The 18,517-nt window shown below is 40.6% G+C and overlaps 1 protein-coding gene and 1 long non-coding RNA gene across 2 annotated transcripts in view; one reads left to right on the forward strand and one right to left on the reverse strand.

Annotated features, from left to right (window-relative positions):
• Window positions 1-18,517, reverse strand: part of LOC140847424 (uncharacterized) — a 218,450-nt gene that overhangs the window by 93,812 nt on the left and 106,121 nt on the right. The window lies entirely within an intron of this gene.
• Window positions 1,447-8,282, forward strand: LOC118971533 (lipocalin Cav p 2.0101-like). Its single transcript, XM_037013435.2, has 7 exons — window positions 1,447-1,634; window positions 2,053-2,192; window positions 3,854-3,924; window positions 5,678-5,788; window positions 7,173-7,274; window positions 7,444-7,469; window positions 8,071-8,282. The coding sequence occupies exons 1-6, from the start codon at window positions 1,452-1,454 to the stop codon at window positions 7,467-7,469; spliced, it is 633 nt and encodes a 210-aa protein (XP_036869330.2). The 5' UTR covers window positions 1,447-1,451; the 3' UTR covers window positions 8,071-8,282.

Raw genomic sequence — 18,517 nt, forward strand, 5'->3', positions numbered from 1 at the left:
GAGGGGGATGAAACAGCACTTTTGAAGGAAAAGCATTTATAGTGATAAGAAGGAGCAAGCCTCTAGGCAGGGAATATAGGGTCCAGTGAGAAGTTGGGAGAAGGACACAGAAATGATCACAAGGCATTTAAACAAGAAGGATTTGGAACTAATCTAAAGTGCAGGGGAGACATTTAATGAGACAAAGCAACTACGGAAGGATGCAATTATCATTACATTCGATGATGTCTTACCAGTTACCTAGCTTCATGGAGGATGGACTGAAGTTCATGAATGTTGACACACACAGACCTGCGATGGTCTTTCCCCACTGTTACATCTCCGGCCCTGAAACCCTGCACAGGGGAGTGTGTTCTTCATGGATGTATGGTTCTCTGCGACATCCTCACTCTCTCTCATCTGTTTCATGACTTTAACATGCAACAGCAGATGAAATATTTAGAGGTCAATTTGCAGAGACGGTGCCTCACATATATGAGTCCAGCTCATGTTCCAGGTGGTAAAACAGGTGTGTAACATGGGTCATAGTGCTTTAAAAGCTTGAGGCCCTTGCATCAGCAATTCATACAGACGACAAGTGAGAAATCCACGGTCATGCAAACAGAAATAAGGAAACACTAAACAGGGTTGGTTAGCTTCTAGAATCTGCTTAAGTATTAAGGGAAAATACCCACTTCTGCTCCCAATCAACAGAAACAAAAGATGAAATATATGAAATACATTCCTATCCACATGAGAAGCCTGCCCATGGACAGCCCTGAGATGTTTGCTTATAAGCAAATGTGGGTTTGTTCTTCAATATTTCACATACTAGGGGATGATGAACACCACCAATGGTTCACGATAGACATGGGTCCCAGGTGTAGAAATGGCCATCTGAGCGAGGGAAAAACCCCCAAAGGGGGTGCAATATAAACATAAGTTGCTAAGTCTTGTCTCCTTACGCCTGAGTCTGCAGAATCACAAAATATCTCAAGGACACTCTGCTATTATTTCTCATGAGTGGTTAAGTATCTCATGAGCATGTGTCCAAGAGATAGACCTTTGAGACGCGTCCATGAATATGCATTCATCAATATTTCAATGGACATATATGGGACAGATCCTTAGAACACTAATCAATGGTAAAATGAAACAGCCTCTATGAGCAACAGCATAGCCACTATCACAATAATCATGAGTGAAAGAGGCCCAAAAGCACACACACGGTATCCTTTAAATAGCTCTATGTATTACGATCTGTCACTTATTCTAAATGTCAAATATACAGACCAACTTAAACTTCCCTGAAACCTACTCTCATTATTAAAACAACAGTATGCCATTAAACCTCATCATTGCCAAACAGGATAAGAAGACTTCACATGTAAACACGGTCTCCTGATTCACAACCACTGGCTCATTACGTGTCACGCCCACATCCAATCCTATAAGAAGCGGCACAGACTGAGATGCTCTCCAGCACCGGGCACTCTCCCAGCTGCTGCAGAAGGACAGCAGGTACAATGAAGATGCGGGCTCTGCTGCTGACCCTCTTACTCGGTCTGGTTTGCGCGAACCATGAACCTGCATCTGAAGACGATTACCCATCGGTATCCAGGATCCAGTCATCTGGGTGGAAGTCTTCATACTGTGTACGTCTGTTTCTCACTCTTTTGTTTGTATGGCTGCATCAGGTTTAATGCACACATTGGTCTATGCCTCTCCATAAGGACTGAACAAACCCTCTCTTTCAGCTATTTATATTTTCACATTTAATTTTCAGGTGAAAAAAAAAACATGTATGTGCCAAAATGATAGCTCTGAGTTGCCATGGAACTCCAAGGCAAGATTATAGCTGTTTTAAGAAGTTCCGAGTCTATCCTTTACTTGGAATATGTATTGTTCCTTCATTTCATATCATTGTACTAGGTAGGGACTAGAAACCTACAGTGCTTGCTAAAAATCACATTTGCTTTTTCTTTTGAGGTAAAATAGAACCAATGGCAATGATTGGTCAGAAGAAAGATTAAAAGATTGACCCATGTTTCTTAAAGGGACTTTTTTTTCTAGATCCCAGGGGATTGGTACAGTGTGCTAAAAGCAGCAAACGACACTAAGAAGATCACAGAAAATGGCGAACTGAGGTTTTACATCCGTCGGCTTCGATGCAGTGAGGGTTGCGATAAAATCAACATTGATTTCTATACCAAGTAAGAAAAATTTGCCTGGCTTAATGCGATAAAATTTTTGACTTCTGACTTGCTTCTGGTCCACTTTCAAATTTGCAGGGAAATGCCAGTATTGTGTTCAAGAATTTGAGGCTCTGAAGTTCATTGATAGAATGCTGTTCTCCGTTTGCTGTACTGTCCTTGGCTTCAGCCCCCTGCGCAAGCATGTAGCCTTGTCTTAGAGGCATCGGAGTTGGGCTGCTGTGTTGGGAGTGTATCATTCAGAAACAGCGCTAGGAAGGCTGTCAGGAAAGAATCTTGTCCTCAAAGTATAAGTCATGGCCATGGCAGTCCTACTCTGAGGACTAGTGTGTCTCCTTCTTCAGACTTTTTGCACTTATTGGAACCAGATTCTCTAATGTTTCTTACAGATTAAATCCTTGCCATGTAATAGGTGTCTCCAAGCCAGGTACCCTTCAGTGTGAAGGGCTACACACAAAAGATTGTCCACCTGCTGTTTTGCAGAAAAGTTTCAATCAATAAGTAGAACTCTCATGCAATCAGTACGGTTTATAGAATGTCCAGTCTATTGCAGGCATTCTGCTAAGTAAGTGGGTGCAGAAAACCTAGTCGAAACAAACTCAACTGTGTTCTGGGGCATTTCTCACGTCAAAAATATGAGTTTTATTTGTGTTGTGTGGGGGATTAGCATGGATGTAGGCTTTTAAATAAAGGAATATAACATTTGTTTTCCAAACACCAGTCGTCTAGAAACTCTTATGGTAAGACTGTGTTCAGGACAATAATTAAGGAGAATTTTGACCATGGTATAAGTATACATAGGTAGGAGGGAGAGAAACATTTTAAGAAAAATTTAGACTAGGAATAGTCTAAGTCTCAATTTAAATGCAACAGTTTGAACTTGTCCATCTGTTCAAATGGAAAAGGAGCAGCCACTAGACCAAAGCAGAGAATAACAGACTGCAGAGAAAAATATATATTTAAGTAACAATAACAAAGTTGTATATCAGCTGTAAGTTCAGGACGTGAATGATGGATTTATAATCAGCAGATCAATGAGTGGTAGTGAATATGACCATGTCTCTACGTCTGTGTCTATCTATATTTATATCTCTGTATGTGTCCGTCTGAATGTTCTTCTTAAATCTCTGTAACCTGTAGTCCCAGAAGTTGAAGCGTTAGCTTAGAGAGTGTGGGGACTTCAGGATCTATACGAGCACCAGCATTTAGGGCAGAGGCAGAGAAACGGACAGTAGAAAGAAAGAAATAGGGAAGGGGGGATGGTTTATATCAAAGGAATTGAGCAGCAATCCTGAACACGAGGTGACATTCTGCCCTCCCCCTACAGGCTACGTGGCGGTGCCCGCAGGCAGTTTGGGCTGTCACTTTTAGGGGTGGGGCTACTGGCACCACGTGGGCGGAGCCCGGGGACTCTGCTGCTCCCCCTCCCATGCACAGCACACCCCACATCATGGACTATCCAGGCCAACATGTCCACAGCTCCGAGGTTAAAGCCCTGTATTAGACTAAAGGGAAGAACCCAGTGGTGTGGGGAGTTAGATGACTGTAAATTCACAGCATCTACTATTTTTAGCAATCGAAACGCATTTGCACTTCTGCAGGCCCTCAAGTGCTAAGGAAAGCGTGAGGAATAAAGGACGCCTTGTGTGTTTCATTTTTAGGGTGAATGGCATCTGCCAAACTCATTCAATCGAGTCAACGAAAAGAGAAAATGACACATACGAGGTAGACTGTGAGTACATGAGCTTCTCGCCTGAGGGTATCTTCTCGAAGCAGGGAACATGCTTAAATTAACAGCCTTTGTTCTATGCAAAATATCCAGATCTGGAAGCCAGTCAATGTCTACTACTCGTTACCAATCCAACCTTGGGAAAGACATTTCCTTTGCCAAGCATTTGCTGTCTCCCAAAGTCAGGGTAAGGGCCAGGTCTGCAATGGTGCTATGGACGATATCTGAGAACACGTCCCAGAGCATTGACCTCACCTGTCCTCAGGATGGGAATGTGTTCAGAGCTACTTAAAATTACACCAATTCTTACAAAAATTTCTTATCTGTCACATGACCAACACAAGTCAACTTTGCCTATAACTAAAATTCTTTAAATATTAAATGTTGTTTATTATGTGAAGTGTTAACTGAATCCCAAAGATAAGTATGAGAATGTAGTTGAATTAACTGTTAAACTTGGAAACCAATTTCTATTATAATTTGGGATTTTGCTGAAAGCAATGAAGGCCCCTTAGTGCAGACTTCTCTCTCTCTAAATTAAAATAACTGCACATATTTTCAAACATCAGTACTGTAATATTCAGTGACCAAATGACAAAATGTTTGATCTGTATGGGGAAGAACGTGTAGTGTTCTAATCTTGCTCTGACAAATTACTTTAATTTGTAATATAAATACATAGTAACAGAATCTAACTGGGATGTAATTATAGAATACAGGTGTCCCACATACAATAGCATGTTTACTAACTCTCTGACAAGCTATTGAATGAGCGAATGACATGTTTTTGACTATGTCCTATATTGCATTTCAATATGACTGACTTTAGGTGTAAGTATAATGCAGCTGCTTTTTAATAAGGGCTGTCCTGGGTGAGTGGGTCACACAATTCCTCAGAATCTCACATCAGCTCTCACGGGCTGCCGAGCGGGCTCTTTCCTACATCCTGTCATATACCTCCAAGTACTACAAGAAGGGACATTGCCATCACCCACAACTGTTCATGTTGGGGTAAATCCTGTTCTTGTTTAGCTAAGTTCAGAAGCTGGGACCATTTAAAAAAAGGCAGATATGTAAAGAGTATCTCTTTATCAGTTCATTCCTTAACAGATTCTAACACAGTGGGAGGAACGTTAGCCTCAGGGAACTGATGGAGGAAAGGTAACAATAGTGTGTTAAAAGTAGGACATATTAGCGATGTGGAGCATCTTTTCATGTGCCTGTTGGCCATCTTGAATTTCTTCTTTGGAGAAGTGTCTGTTCAGATCCTCTGCCCATTTTTTAATTGGATTATTTGCTTTTGGTTTGTGGAGGTGTGTGAGCTCTTTCTGTCTTTTGGATGTCAACCCCTTATCGGATCTGTCATTTGTGAATATATTCTCCCATACTGTAGGATGCCTTCTTGTCCTATTGATGGTGTCCTTTGCTGCACAGAAGCTTTTCAGCTTGATATAGTCCCCATGGGAAAGGGGGGCATTATGATTAGCACACATAATGTACGGGGGATGCATACGGGGAGGGCAGTACAACACAGAGAAGACAAGTAGTGATTCTATAGCATCTTACTATGCTGATGGACAGTGACTGTAATGGGGTATGTGGGGGGGGACTTGATGATGGGGGGAGTCTAGTAACCATAATGTTGCTCGTGTAATGGTACATTGATACCAAAAAAAAAAAAAAAAGCAGGACATATTAAAATGAAATTGAAAAATCTTAATCCAATTCTGCTCTGAAATTTTTTTTCCTATCACAGTCAAGGGTAAAATTTCTTTCAAGTTTACTGTTACATCAAGAGGCGTCTTGCTGATTTATGCAGAACATACTGACGCAGACGGCAAAAAGACAGTTGTGACTGAACTCCTTGGTATGTATCGTAGCTGGTTCTGTGCAAATGAGATATGATAATATTATCTATATTATTTATATTAAGGAGAGAAGTACATACACTTACCTCCTGAACAATGTGGGGCTTCGGGGAGCCTATTGCTATGCAAAGACTCATGTCAAAAACATAGACAGTCAATTGACACATATTTTGTACTTTATACTGTATTCCTATATTCAGTGAACTAGAGAAAAGAAAATGTGTTTCCAGTGGTCACAAATCTCCAAAGATTCTTCCAATATATTGATGGAAGAATTCATGCATGTGTGGACCCATGCAGCTCATACCAGGTATTGTTCAAGGGTCACCAACATATGTGTGCTTTTTTATTAAGCACACTCATGCAGAAATAGGTTTGTGCTTGAGAATTCAAGCTGTCTGCTGTGTTAGAGATGCTGAAAATTTGTCTATGGGAAATGAGGAAATGGATGTTCTGCGAGGATCTACAGGATAGCTTTTCTAAGATACACACTTATTCTGGATATCTAATAAATACACCAGGATAATCCGTGAAGCTCTGGACAAACATCACACGTGGGAATGGCTGGGTTCTGTCCCGGAACGGAGCCAAGATTTAACATCTGAGTTCTAAAGACGAGCTTCCCGTTGTAACTGAATCCGTCTCAACACAAATGCCTGATTTTATCGCTCTTGTGGAAATAATGCCTAAGACTTGAACACCCTGCCCTGCAAATGAACAGCGCATCATATCACAGCACTCAGGGGCACTGATTAGGGCAAGCCAACCAAGTGACCTGTGGCTAATTCCACCTGGATCCTCACTTTTCTTTATTACGTCCACATTGGACGGGGAAGAGGGTGGAATCTCGTCTTTGACAACGATGAAGACTAAGTGTATTTACTTACTTCTATCGACACACGTGACAAGGCTAGTGTGCGTGGCGGGATGTACAAATCATGTTTCCCACTCCTTAGATTTGGGTTCAGGAGGATCAGGGGACAGATTCTAGAATGCAGAGTGAAAGGGACCCGAGTTTGTAGAAATTCTGAACTCTCAGGCCCAAACACATCGTTTCCCCAGATGGACCTTTGCAGATGGCCCAAACGGGAGACTGTGGTGGCATTGGAGTGAATAGCCCTCCATGTTCTTAGTCGTTCTAAGAACACAAGACAAATAAGAATGTTAAATATGCAGACTCTACCCATGGTAGCTCTGAAGACCAGATCTAACACTCAGGCACCTTCCTTGAAAACCACGTTGTTGAGCAGCATGAACGGACCGGGGGTAAAAGGGTGGGGAGAGTGAGATGTATGCAACAATAGTGTTATGACACAAGGACTGATTTCAAAAGTAGGAAGGGTGCTAATGGACATCTGTCCACCTTATGTGCTTTCAATGCAGCCAAAGTCCCTCAAATCAAGAAAAGGGAATATGACAACTTCAAAAACTTCAGTCAGAAAAAGGGTATTACAGGAGAAAAGATAGAAGATGTCACCATAACAGGTAAAATCCTACAACAGGATATTCATCCCGATGTCATCTCTGTGGGATTCTCGTTTCACATTTCCTCTTCCCAAGACTACCTTCTATAAAGGCTGCTATGAAATGATCTTTAAGAATATTGAATACCTTCAACGCTTGTTTGCTCACCCCCGATCATTCTCTTTCACAGACACCTGTCCTCTGATCGTCCATTAGGTGAGTAGACACCATATATTCACCTTCTGACATTTTTTAGTTGATTTGAGGGTTACTGCTTCAGTCCAGAAGGACAAACAGTCCTGCATCAAGGGTGACAGTGGCTAAGGCTGAGGACATAGAACAGCATGTGTTTATCAATGACCCAAAGCAGTAACACAGATCTAGACCCTACAGTGGGATTGTGGAAGGACAGAGGGGAGAAATATGGGGAGGCAGTGAACTGAGAAATGTGATACGCTCTGGAAAATTCCAGGGTGAACACAGTATCTTACAATTACACGTAAGACTTACAGAAGATGGAAGTGGCACAGACTTAGATGGTATCTCATTTCCACGCCATGTAGCCATGAATAGGTACCTTAGGAAACCTCCACAGAGGTCCAGATGGCACACAATAATTGCATCCTATGGAATAGTCTACACAGACCCCCATGTGCAGCAGGGTGTCACATACACAGATGGCGTTTGCAACGTGAGTTCCCAGGAAAACTCCTCCACTGTTTTCTCCAGAAAATGCATGTATCTTTCCTTTCTCACTCCCACCAAAATCATACCATCAGCTCATCTGTGTTATTAAATGTTTTTTCAACATGCAAAGTGGATAGTGACGCCAAGGATATAAGCATCATCGTCCCAATGAGCAGACTCATCGCTATGAAGAGAAAATCACCTTTCCTTTCAAGTCATAATTTCTTCTTTCCTAGGAAGCCATGATCTTAGCCTCAGTGTTTTCCCCACAGTCACCTTCTATAATCTATCTGATGTTACTAGATTCCCAAGTGATTGAATAAATTGATTTATATACATTCATACTGTCTGTGAAGAAAGTTACCATATTTGTGTTGCACAGAAAAGAACTGACACACAAATGTCAAGAAAATTGGGTCGACAGTGAGTCAGGAGAGCATTCTGTTTAGGATGAATTGTGCATTTCCTGGAAGCATCTTGGTGTGAAATGATGACATTCAGACTGATTTTCTTAAGGCTGTGATTTTAAAATGCCTATAATGGGAGGAATATTCTCACCCAGGTATTACTGGTCCAGGCTCAGTTTGGGATCAGTGAGCAAGACATGGAGTGGAATGAAGCCTGCTGACTTCCCAAATGAATGTAAGAGCTTCAAGAATCAAGATATTTCACAATTCTCAATGAAACTGGTAGGAGAGAGGTTGTGTTGAGTCACAGACATACTATCAGGAGTTGTGTTTGTTTCTTGTTCCTGTAGTAAATATTTTGTCTTTGCAGCCAGTAGATCACATACTCTGCTAATGCAGCAGAAAGTAACCACAGACAAAAAAAAAAAAAAAAAAAAAAAAAAGGAAAGAAAGAAGATAAAAGCATGTCTGTGCAAAACAGTGAACAGGCTGCATGCATACGGTCCATACACAGTGGTGTGGCAGCAATGATATCCTCTTCCACCATGGTTTGGGGGAAAACAGCCACATCCATGATTACAGAGTGTGTTGCATAGGACAGAATCCTACACAGATGTTAAGGAAATAGGGACATTCGCAGAATTTGACTTACATCTCATCAACGTCCAACCAAGTGATGGTGAATATGGCAGAGTCATCCCATGAATGACCCGAAAGAGGCTCTTTTGCAGGTACAAAGAGAATTTTAAATCTCTTCCTCCTGAGTCGAGGTGTCCGAGTCCCAGGCTCAACCGATCAGGCAGGGAGCACAGAACCCTGGAGAATTCTGAGGACCTTAGTCAAACCAGTGGGCCGGAGGAAATTGCAAATTTTTTTCTTTTGCTAAAAATGATACTCCTTTGACTTGATAGTCCGTCCTCCCAGTCTTCACCTGGACTGAGAAATTCTTTATATTTAATACGTGTCAAAGCATGAGCAAAGAATCATGAAGATGCTTTGCTCTCCACATGAGCTTCTAAGGTGCAAGAGCAGGCTGAATTACCTGTGAAGAAATAGGCATCCTGGTTGCCCCCCCAAAACTGGTTGTATTTCCTGAAATAAATTAGCTCTATAGGACTGAGACGCAGGCTTTCCTAACTGGTGAAAATGAGAGCAAATATGGTGCTTATATGTTATTTTCTCACTGCCAAGCCTGTAAGCTTTATATGAGCATTGGAACTGTGTTCGTGAAAGCATATGACATGCCTATTTGTTAACTCTTACTTCACAAAACTTTCAGAAAACCAGGCTAGGATCCTGGGGGAAAATAGAGGCAGGGTCAGCCAGAGGGATGGAGCGATTCCGGTGACTCGGAACCATGGTCCCCAAGGAGGCGTCCGAAGCTACCTACCCTTGGCAAGTGACACAGAGGGGCTAGGCTGAGGCAGACTCCTACTTGCCTTCAGATCCACCTCGAGAAGGAGTGGGGAGGCGGTGTTCCCCGAATGTGCCATCCTGCTGAAGCACTTGTGCAGGAATGAGCACCCCTGAGACGGGCAGCTCATTCCAGCCCAGGACCCGGCCCTTCTGTTGGACATCAGGAGCCAGAAACATACAGGAAGAATTAGGCGATGGTCACATGGCTGGTCCCAGGCGACCAGGTTCACACTTTATGCAACAGGCTCCAGCCTCAGTTTAATGCCCAGATCCAAACTAATTTGCATGCCATCAATGCACCCACATGACGACTGACTCAGCATCCAAGTTTCGACCTTCAGAGCAGGAGGCCTCAGCTGTGGCAATATTGACACTTGCAGGTGAGATCATTCTTTGCCGAGATTCCTGGTATTGCACAAGGTTTAGTAGCATTCCTGGTCTTCACCCACCAGCTGCCATGATCACCCGTCCAGTGAGTTATAGCATTTATTTTTTTTTCATATGAACTCGTTTTTTTTTTTTTAACTCCTAAGGGGTAAGTTTATGTCAGTCTATCCTAACCTGGGTTCTCCTCAACAAGAACATCTTGAAGTGGTTTCCAGAGAAGTGGCCCTTGGCCAGATTCCTTTGGGAAATTCCATGTGTCATATCTCTGGACTAGCAGGCATTCACATCACCAGATCCTAAACCCTTCACGATAAAACTAGTAGTAAACAAGGAGCCTTGAGTGTCTATCTGCAGCAGCTGAAAGTTTTTAGGTCCTCATGTAATTTTGGAACTGCAGGGAAAGCTGGTAGCTGCCTGTATTGCTACATTATTTTGAGACTCAGTAAACACAGGTACACTGGTGTGTTACTGGTTATCTGCCTTCATGTAGGATGAACTGGAGTGATGGGAGTTCATACACAAAGACCTGTGAATATAAATCAAATTGAAATACATTCCTTGATAGGACATACAGACCAAAAAATGAAAGCGATTCAACTAGTAAGAGCATTGAACATATTTGGAAGGGGACTCTCAGTAGTCCGCAGGTCCAGCTTTTCTTTTAAACTACATTTGTCAATACTCGAGGCCATTCCTTGGAAAAACCATGTTCAAGATCTACCCTGTATTATCATGAAATTGTAAAATTATTTTGATAAAAGTGGATAAAATAGAACATGTTTCAAACAGCAGCAGACTCACAGAACCCAAGAATGGACTAACAGTTACCAAAGGGAAAGGGACTGGGGAGAATGGGTGGGAAGGGAGGGAATAAGGGAAAAAAAAGGGGCATTACGATTAGCAGACATAATGTTGGGGGCAACATGGGGAGGCCTGTACAACACAGAGAAGACAAGTAGTGATTCTACAGCATCTTACTACACTGATGGACAGTGACTGTGAGGGGCATGTGGGGGGGACTTGATGATGGGGGGACTCTAGCAACCATAATGTTGCTCATGTAATTGTAGATTATGATGTCAAAATAAATACATAAATAAATGAGATAGTATATACAGAAAAAATATATAACATGTTATTTTATGGAAGAACAGACATATCGAAATATTACTCTTACACAGATTTTGATTGAGAGCATTACAGTCATTAGCTCTAATAGTGTAGAATTTAAAATGTCCCTGAATGAGGCCAAATTTGGGCATTCTCTGCAGCAAATCCTCGAGCTTCCACCCTTGGAGACATTTTTCCATTACAGGAAAGCAATCATCTGCATGCAATTGCCACACATGCCTGAGACCGAGTCTGGAATTCAATAAATAAATGCTCGTACTGGGCAGAGCTGTAACACATGTAGAGCCATTAAATGCGGCTCTGAGAGTGCCTCACTGTCCGCGCGGGCTGACTGCCCCTCCATTGTCCCCCTGTGCCCTCCATGTACATCCCGTGTCCTCCAAGTGGACTTTGTCCTTTCGTTCCACCTCCAAGTCTTTCTAATACCTTCACATCATGTTTTCTGAGTCTGCTGCTCACTGGTATATATTCTGGAACAGGGGTAAGAAAGCAAAATAGGACGAAGAATGAATGAAAAATACACACTGCATAGTCCACTGTAGGGATTTCCCACTTTTTTTATATCCACCAACCCTTTGACAGGCACTGGGGTGGGGGTGGGGCGCTTCCACCTTTGGGCTGTTGGAATAGCGCTGCTATGAACATTCATGCCCAGGTATCTGTTTGAACAGCTGTTATCAATACCGGAATTGTCACGGGTCTACAGGAAGGGGCGATGGAGAAAGCTTAATTGAGAGGCGTTTCCTTTGGGGATGATGAGATGGTCTGGGGCTGGAGTGGGGAGATAGTTGTACACGCGGTGAATGTGGTCAAGGCCACTGTACATCTGAAAATGGTTAAAACGGTGAAATATAAGTGCTTAACATGCTGTTTCTGAGTGCTAGTTATATCGTAACTGAGAGAGATCTCTTGATTCAAATATGGCTGTAAGATCTTATATGATATCTAAGCCAAGAAAAATACAAAAAAAAAAAAAACACACAAAACAACCCACAGGAAGTATTAGGTGTATTTTATCTATCCCCAAATACCACATAGTTGACTAATGCTGGGTATAGATGCTACGTAGCATCTTAAATATTTTATTGGACTGGACGAATGTGAGACTTCTGAGAATGGATCGTCAGTACAATGCACTCTAGTGAGGGTTAAAATACACCATAGAATAGAAATGTGCTGTCATGGTTTAAGTGATATAATACAATGTACAAATATTTAAATTGATTTACATGCAAATTACAATGCGTACTTCTATAAGAATACATCATTATAAGTGGTTATGTGGTTGTACATATGTTTTCAATACCTAATGCAGTAATACATAATTGCACTTATATATACTTAACATTTTGTTAATCATGTGTAATTACAAGCTGCTTATAATTAAATGCACTGAATATACACTGTGTTAAACTGATTTATGCTATTTATAAATAGATATTTATATGCATTTTCCATTTGCATATTATACAGCTATATATATATAGTAGCTGTGGTTATAGAGAATATACACAGGGAATATAGTTTATGGCACATCATAAATGTAGGGTGCCTTACATTGTGTATGGACTATTGTGCTGTTTCCAGTGAGTCACTAAAGACTAGTGACAGACACTATCGCTGGCCCAGCGGGAGTTTGCCTGGTCAGAGATACCCGCGTTCCAGGACAATAAGAGCCGTACAAGGTACATGGAGGCCTGAGCAAACACTCAGGGGGAGAGAGCAGGGTGCCCCCTGGACAAGAAGCTCCCCCAGGAGAAGAGAATGGCAGCAGCCCCAGGAGCGTGGTGTCACCGTCCCCACTAGACAAACAGTGATGCAGCCAGGAGACTTCATTTCTTGTCTTTGCGCAGAAGGACCGTGTGGGGGAGGCAGGACCGGAAAACAGAGCCAGACCCCGCATGCCATATCCCTCTCTACAATGCCACACCTGTGCCAGCTCTGGCCAGACGTAAGTCTTCATAGGACAGACACCCACATGTACACATTTCTTTCTTCTTTTCCCAGGCCCCCAGCTTTCCTAACAAATAGCACCGTATCCGCCTGAGGCATACACGCGAGGACGGTGTGACTGACATCCGCGGGGAGCATGATCACCGCTATCAAGCGAAAGAGCCCAGCCATGCAAGACCGTATGGTCTCTTACCAAATTTCAAGAATGCACACAGGATGATTAATTAGTCACTGTGCTGTGTGTGAGATTTTTCTTTAAACCACAAAGACTTCTTCAAGAACTTATGATTTTTTTAAAAAACCCTGGGAAGATGTTTTATTGAAGTCACGATAACCATTGGTTTGAAACGGGTATTTGCTCCTGTTAAGCAGTGAGCATGTCTCAGGCACTGATTCTATAATTATTCACTAGAATCTGCCATGTGGCTCACCCGGTGTGCGCCCTGACTAGATGTTAGGCTGCAGAATGAGTGGCCCCTGCATCCATGAGGACAGTTCACACAATATTCTTACAAGTACTCCATGCAAGTGTGTGATCTGTGGGTCTCTCAGTCTTAGAAATAAAGCTTCCTAATAGAATGCGCTTGGCTCTGGGTCCAAAACTTCACAAAAATCATGCCTTAGTGTTCAGACAGACCCTTGGAAAAGTTCATAGCGATATATGATACTGCAATTAACTATAAATATATCAGCAAAGCTATTTCCACAATTGTACATGCTGCTAACGGTTTGTGTTTTGAACAGTGACTTGTTGACAGCTGGCTTCAGTGTGTCCCAGGAAATTCACATTTTCTCCTTCACTGTTCGAATTGAATAAATATTTTCTGGTAGAAGTGCTGACCGATCCACTTGGAGGTCAAGCTTCCAGGGACATTAGCTCTCTCCTCCAACAAACCAAAGACATTTAATTACAGAAGTTCCGATTTAAACGTGTTCCACTGTCTATTAGCAAATGTTTCCTCTCAGCTTCACATTTGAACTGCTTGTCCAGCTCAAGAGCAAATGAGTCTCTGTCAAAGTTCACCTGGCAATCTCCCACAATTCAGCTCCATCTATTAAGTGCTGCGTAAATGGCCAAATAGAGAAAGCCACTGAACGATGTAATAAAAGCTCCCTAAATCTGTAATCCTTTGAGCAGAACCACAGCAGAGCCCTTCAATGACTAGTGTAAAAGAGACTGACAAGCTTTTTTTTATTTTCTAATTTACTCAGTCCAGGACAAAGAATCTCTTTCCAGGGTCCTAATAAAGAGAAAATCCACTGATAATCCAAAAAAATAAGAAGACGCTAGATACCTGACGTTTCAATGCTAGCATTCTTGGTCCCTCCCCGCCGAGTGTAATTTTTAGTGTCTCTTAGTACTGAAGTCATGCAAAGATACCATTATTTTTAAAGAATGTAAATAAAGAAGGGAACAAACGTGTTGAGAAACGCCCACAGGGACGTGTGTAAAAGCTGGACTTTATACCTTCTTGCTCTCGCTGTCTTTGTACTAAAAGAACACTGTTTTTACTACCAGTTTTGAGTTTGTAAAAAATTAGAACTGTCAAATTTTGTATCAAATTTCCTTTTTGCTTTATTTTTTTGTAATAAACATAGGCGGTAAGTGAGAAAAACGAAGCTCACACAGAGTAAATCAACTGTCATTTACAGGTTTCTAGTAAGTATTTGTGCTGACTGTTCGGCTGATTTTTACCTATTTCCCCTAAAGTCATGATTTCCAGGAAAGCATCCCTGAATTAATAAACCTCTCTTCCTGGAAAGAAAAAGAAAATGGTACTAGGAAAGTTATTTTTATAGAATGTTGGTTCATTTCCTGCTTAAATAATTGAGCTAATACTCTTGTATTTAAATACTCTGCATTTTTCTGTTTAAGTAAAGTCTTGAGAAAATTTTAGAAAGATTCTCTCCGGTAGTTCTATAACTGGTGAGAACGCTAAGGAAAGTTAAAAGGAAAAAGTATATATGTGTGTGTGTGTATAAACATGAAAACATGAAAAATATAGAGTTTGTACATGTCTACATGTATATATGTATACATGGGTTATATGTTATATATATTATATAATCTGGAATTATATAATTATTAATATATAAGAAAATATATTTACCATATCTGCATAAAAGTATGTGATATATTATATGTATATGGTATATAATATACATTCCTATGTTAATACATATATAAAATGGATAAATATATACATACACACACAAATATACACATAGATATACAGATGAGCTAATACATATGTATGCATTTTCCTATCCAAAGGATTAGAATTGCACCATATATGTAACATTTCATGTTTTATATGCTCACAAAGAGAAGATTTCATATTTAGTTTTTTACTATTACCATTCATTTCCCCAATCTTCGTTATTTTATATTTTATATTCTCCAGTCTCCTGTAACTCAGTCACTCAAAAGACATGTATTGATCAAATACTCTACAGAAATGTGCCATTTTCAGGGATAGTACCATAATTAGGTGGTTCCATGTACATGTATGATGGTTCTGCCATGCATTCCTATAACTCTCAGTGATTGTTAGAATATTGGAATTCAAGAAAAATCAATACATGAAATTATGTCAATAGCTACTTAAAATATGCATTGCAAGTCCAAATTAATAAAGAATTACTAAACTGAGTTAGTACAGGAGTATTTCAAGTTCTGGATTCACTTAAAGTAGCCTCAAAGGTAGAGATAAGGAGGAATATTGGCGCGTGGTTACTGGAGAGAGAAAGCACGTTGGACAACCATTCTGCCTGCTAATGAGTTTTCAATGATACGAGCACCTGGGGAAGGAAGCATCCTCAGAATATATAAGAATCCATTGTCAGTTAGAACAATCTGACAACACAGCTTAATCTAGAACCTGGTCCGCACAGGAAAGTAGCTCTCAAAGCATTTTTCCAAAGTTTTCACTTTGACCAGACTTAACAGAATTAAATTGCGCGTCAAGAGTCCTAAGGAAAAGTTGGGGGTTGGGGGGAAATGAAGGAAAGATTCAAATGGATCATCACAAAGCTTCAGGTGTACAGGAACTACCTGTATAGGAAAAATGGGATGCGAAGAATTGCAGCCACGGCTCATAAGAAGAAAACAAAACACAGCCTCATGAAGCCAGTGCTCGACAAGACGCACCTTGCCATGTGTGAGTGACCAAGTCACATACCAGAATTCTAAAAATTCTGTAAAATATGAAGGCGGCTGGGTCATTTGCTAAAGTTAGGAAATGGAAGTGACCTGTATCTTTAAAAAAATATATATATATATATATGATATATATACTCCTTATATAATATATGGTTTTAAAATTGTAGGTGTTTTGATTTATCCATCAAGACACCTATACAAATAATCACTGTTCTACACGTTTTCTAGTTTTATGAAAAAAAATCACGCTTTTGAATGCAAATGTATTTTTCTTATTTCCTGGAAATAAAACCACAATCGCAGTGTAAAATTCTACCACTATTAGTCATATGAAGTTGCCATTTCTCACTGCAAATTCTTGATTTAAAGTTGAGATCCAATTTATAAACTGGCTATAGACCATGCCTTATTTGCCAACCATTTTAACAGAAGTTATTTTATACATTTTATGGGTATAAAACCACTAATGTAACATTTATAAGGTGTTTTAAATGGGCTTTTCCCCTTTTCCTTTCTTTTTTTATTAAAAAAGCTTATATACCTTTTTGGCATAAACATAAAACTCAGGCAGTTATAAAGAAAAAAGCGGAATTCTTCCCCTGCACTACCCTTCTCCACTATCCACACACTATTCGATTGTTTATCATATCACTGCAGATAAAGGTTAGATAGATATGGATGGACAGGGAGATGGAGATGGACACAGATATCTAAATTAACATTTCTGCAGATACGTATTTAATAATTCCAGGTTACTCATGTAAACCTGGAATTTTTTCCAGACACACACAAAGATACATGATTGTAAGAAATCAATCTAATGATGATTTTAAGAGAGTCGTGTGGTAAAATCGTGTTTAGGAAGCATTTGAATGGCCGTTGCCATAACACTGAGTGCTATCCTCGGTTTTAAACTGGAGGGACTGAAGTTTGAGGGTCTATCAAAGTCACCAATGAACAACAGGAGAAATGGCATTAAGGAATATAGGTCTTGAGTAGATGAAATGCATAAACTTATGAAGTAACTTTATCCAACAATCTTAACAAAAAGTCCAACTTCGTATTAGCATATAAAAATTGTAATACTCTAACTCAGCTCGAAGTTTGTCTTGAGCAAATCTTAGTTGTCTGGCAATGGACTCTGCCGTTTGCAAAGATGTAGGTTATAGATTGGCTTTCTGATCTGGGTATGCAGTGAAGCCTACAGATTTAAGACTCACGTATGTTTAGACATGTGGCTCCAAAATGTGATTACACGTGATGTTTTCTGACCTTTCATTTTCAATTCTGATCAATACTGTACACCCTATTGCTTATGAATAATCATCGTTCTGCTGGATATAAAAATGTGGGAAATATGGTCAATGGAAAATGGAAGATATTCATACTTAGAGGAAAAGAGCTATCCATCGACAGGTATACACAAAGAAATAGATATTTATGAAATTTATTTCTGAAAAATAAAACATCAACTTACACAGTGTTAATATTTATAGGGTCATAAACTCTCACAGATTCCTCAGTTTGATTAACTTCTCATCAGTATGCAAGCAGGGAGATGATTATGCTCGAAATTAGAAAATAAGGCATTTCTATTTGCTATACCAAGATGATTTTCCGTGATTACACTAATTTCAGGTAGAGAAGTTCAGGCTAATCAGAGAAAGCATGCACGTTTAGGAGTCTTCGATACAAATCTAAATTTATCCTCACAAATAAGAATCATGGAAGTGGCTTCCAGTGTATCAACATGTACACGTCTTCCAATTTGATTCCTGATCAGTGCAAATGAGACCATTTACATTACACATACTTGGTTTTTTTTTTCTTTGAGTCATACTGCAAAACTGGTATGTAGTACTTGCTCCCCGTTTGGCTCACAACGGGATGTTGACTATGCTCCACATCCCCAAGTCATTTATTAATGCCTGAGGGTGACATGGGTGTTGGTCCTCTTTGAAGCCCTGACTCCAGGGATCACGGTAAACAGTCGACACCCTGTGCTTCGATTGGTGCCCATCTACCTAGAACAGTAGGATGGGAACCGTGGTTCCAATGCCTATCACCAGGGCAGGTGGGAGGGGCACAGGGAGGGGCTCCCCGGGAATGCGTGAAGCCCA

This window comes from Manis javanica, chromosome X (assembly GCF_040802235.1).
Source record: "Manis javanica isolate MJ-LG chromosome X, MJ_LKY, whole genome shotgun sequence".
Lineage (NCBI taxonomy): Eukaryota > Metazoa > Chordata > Mammalia > Pholidota > Manidae > Manis > Manis javanica.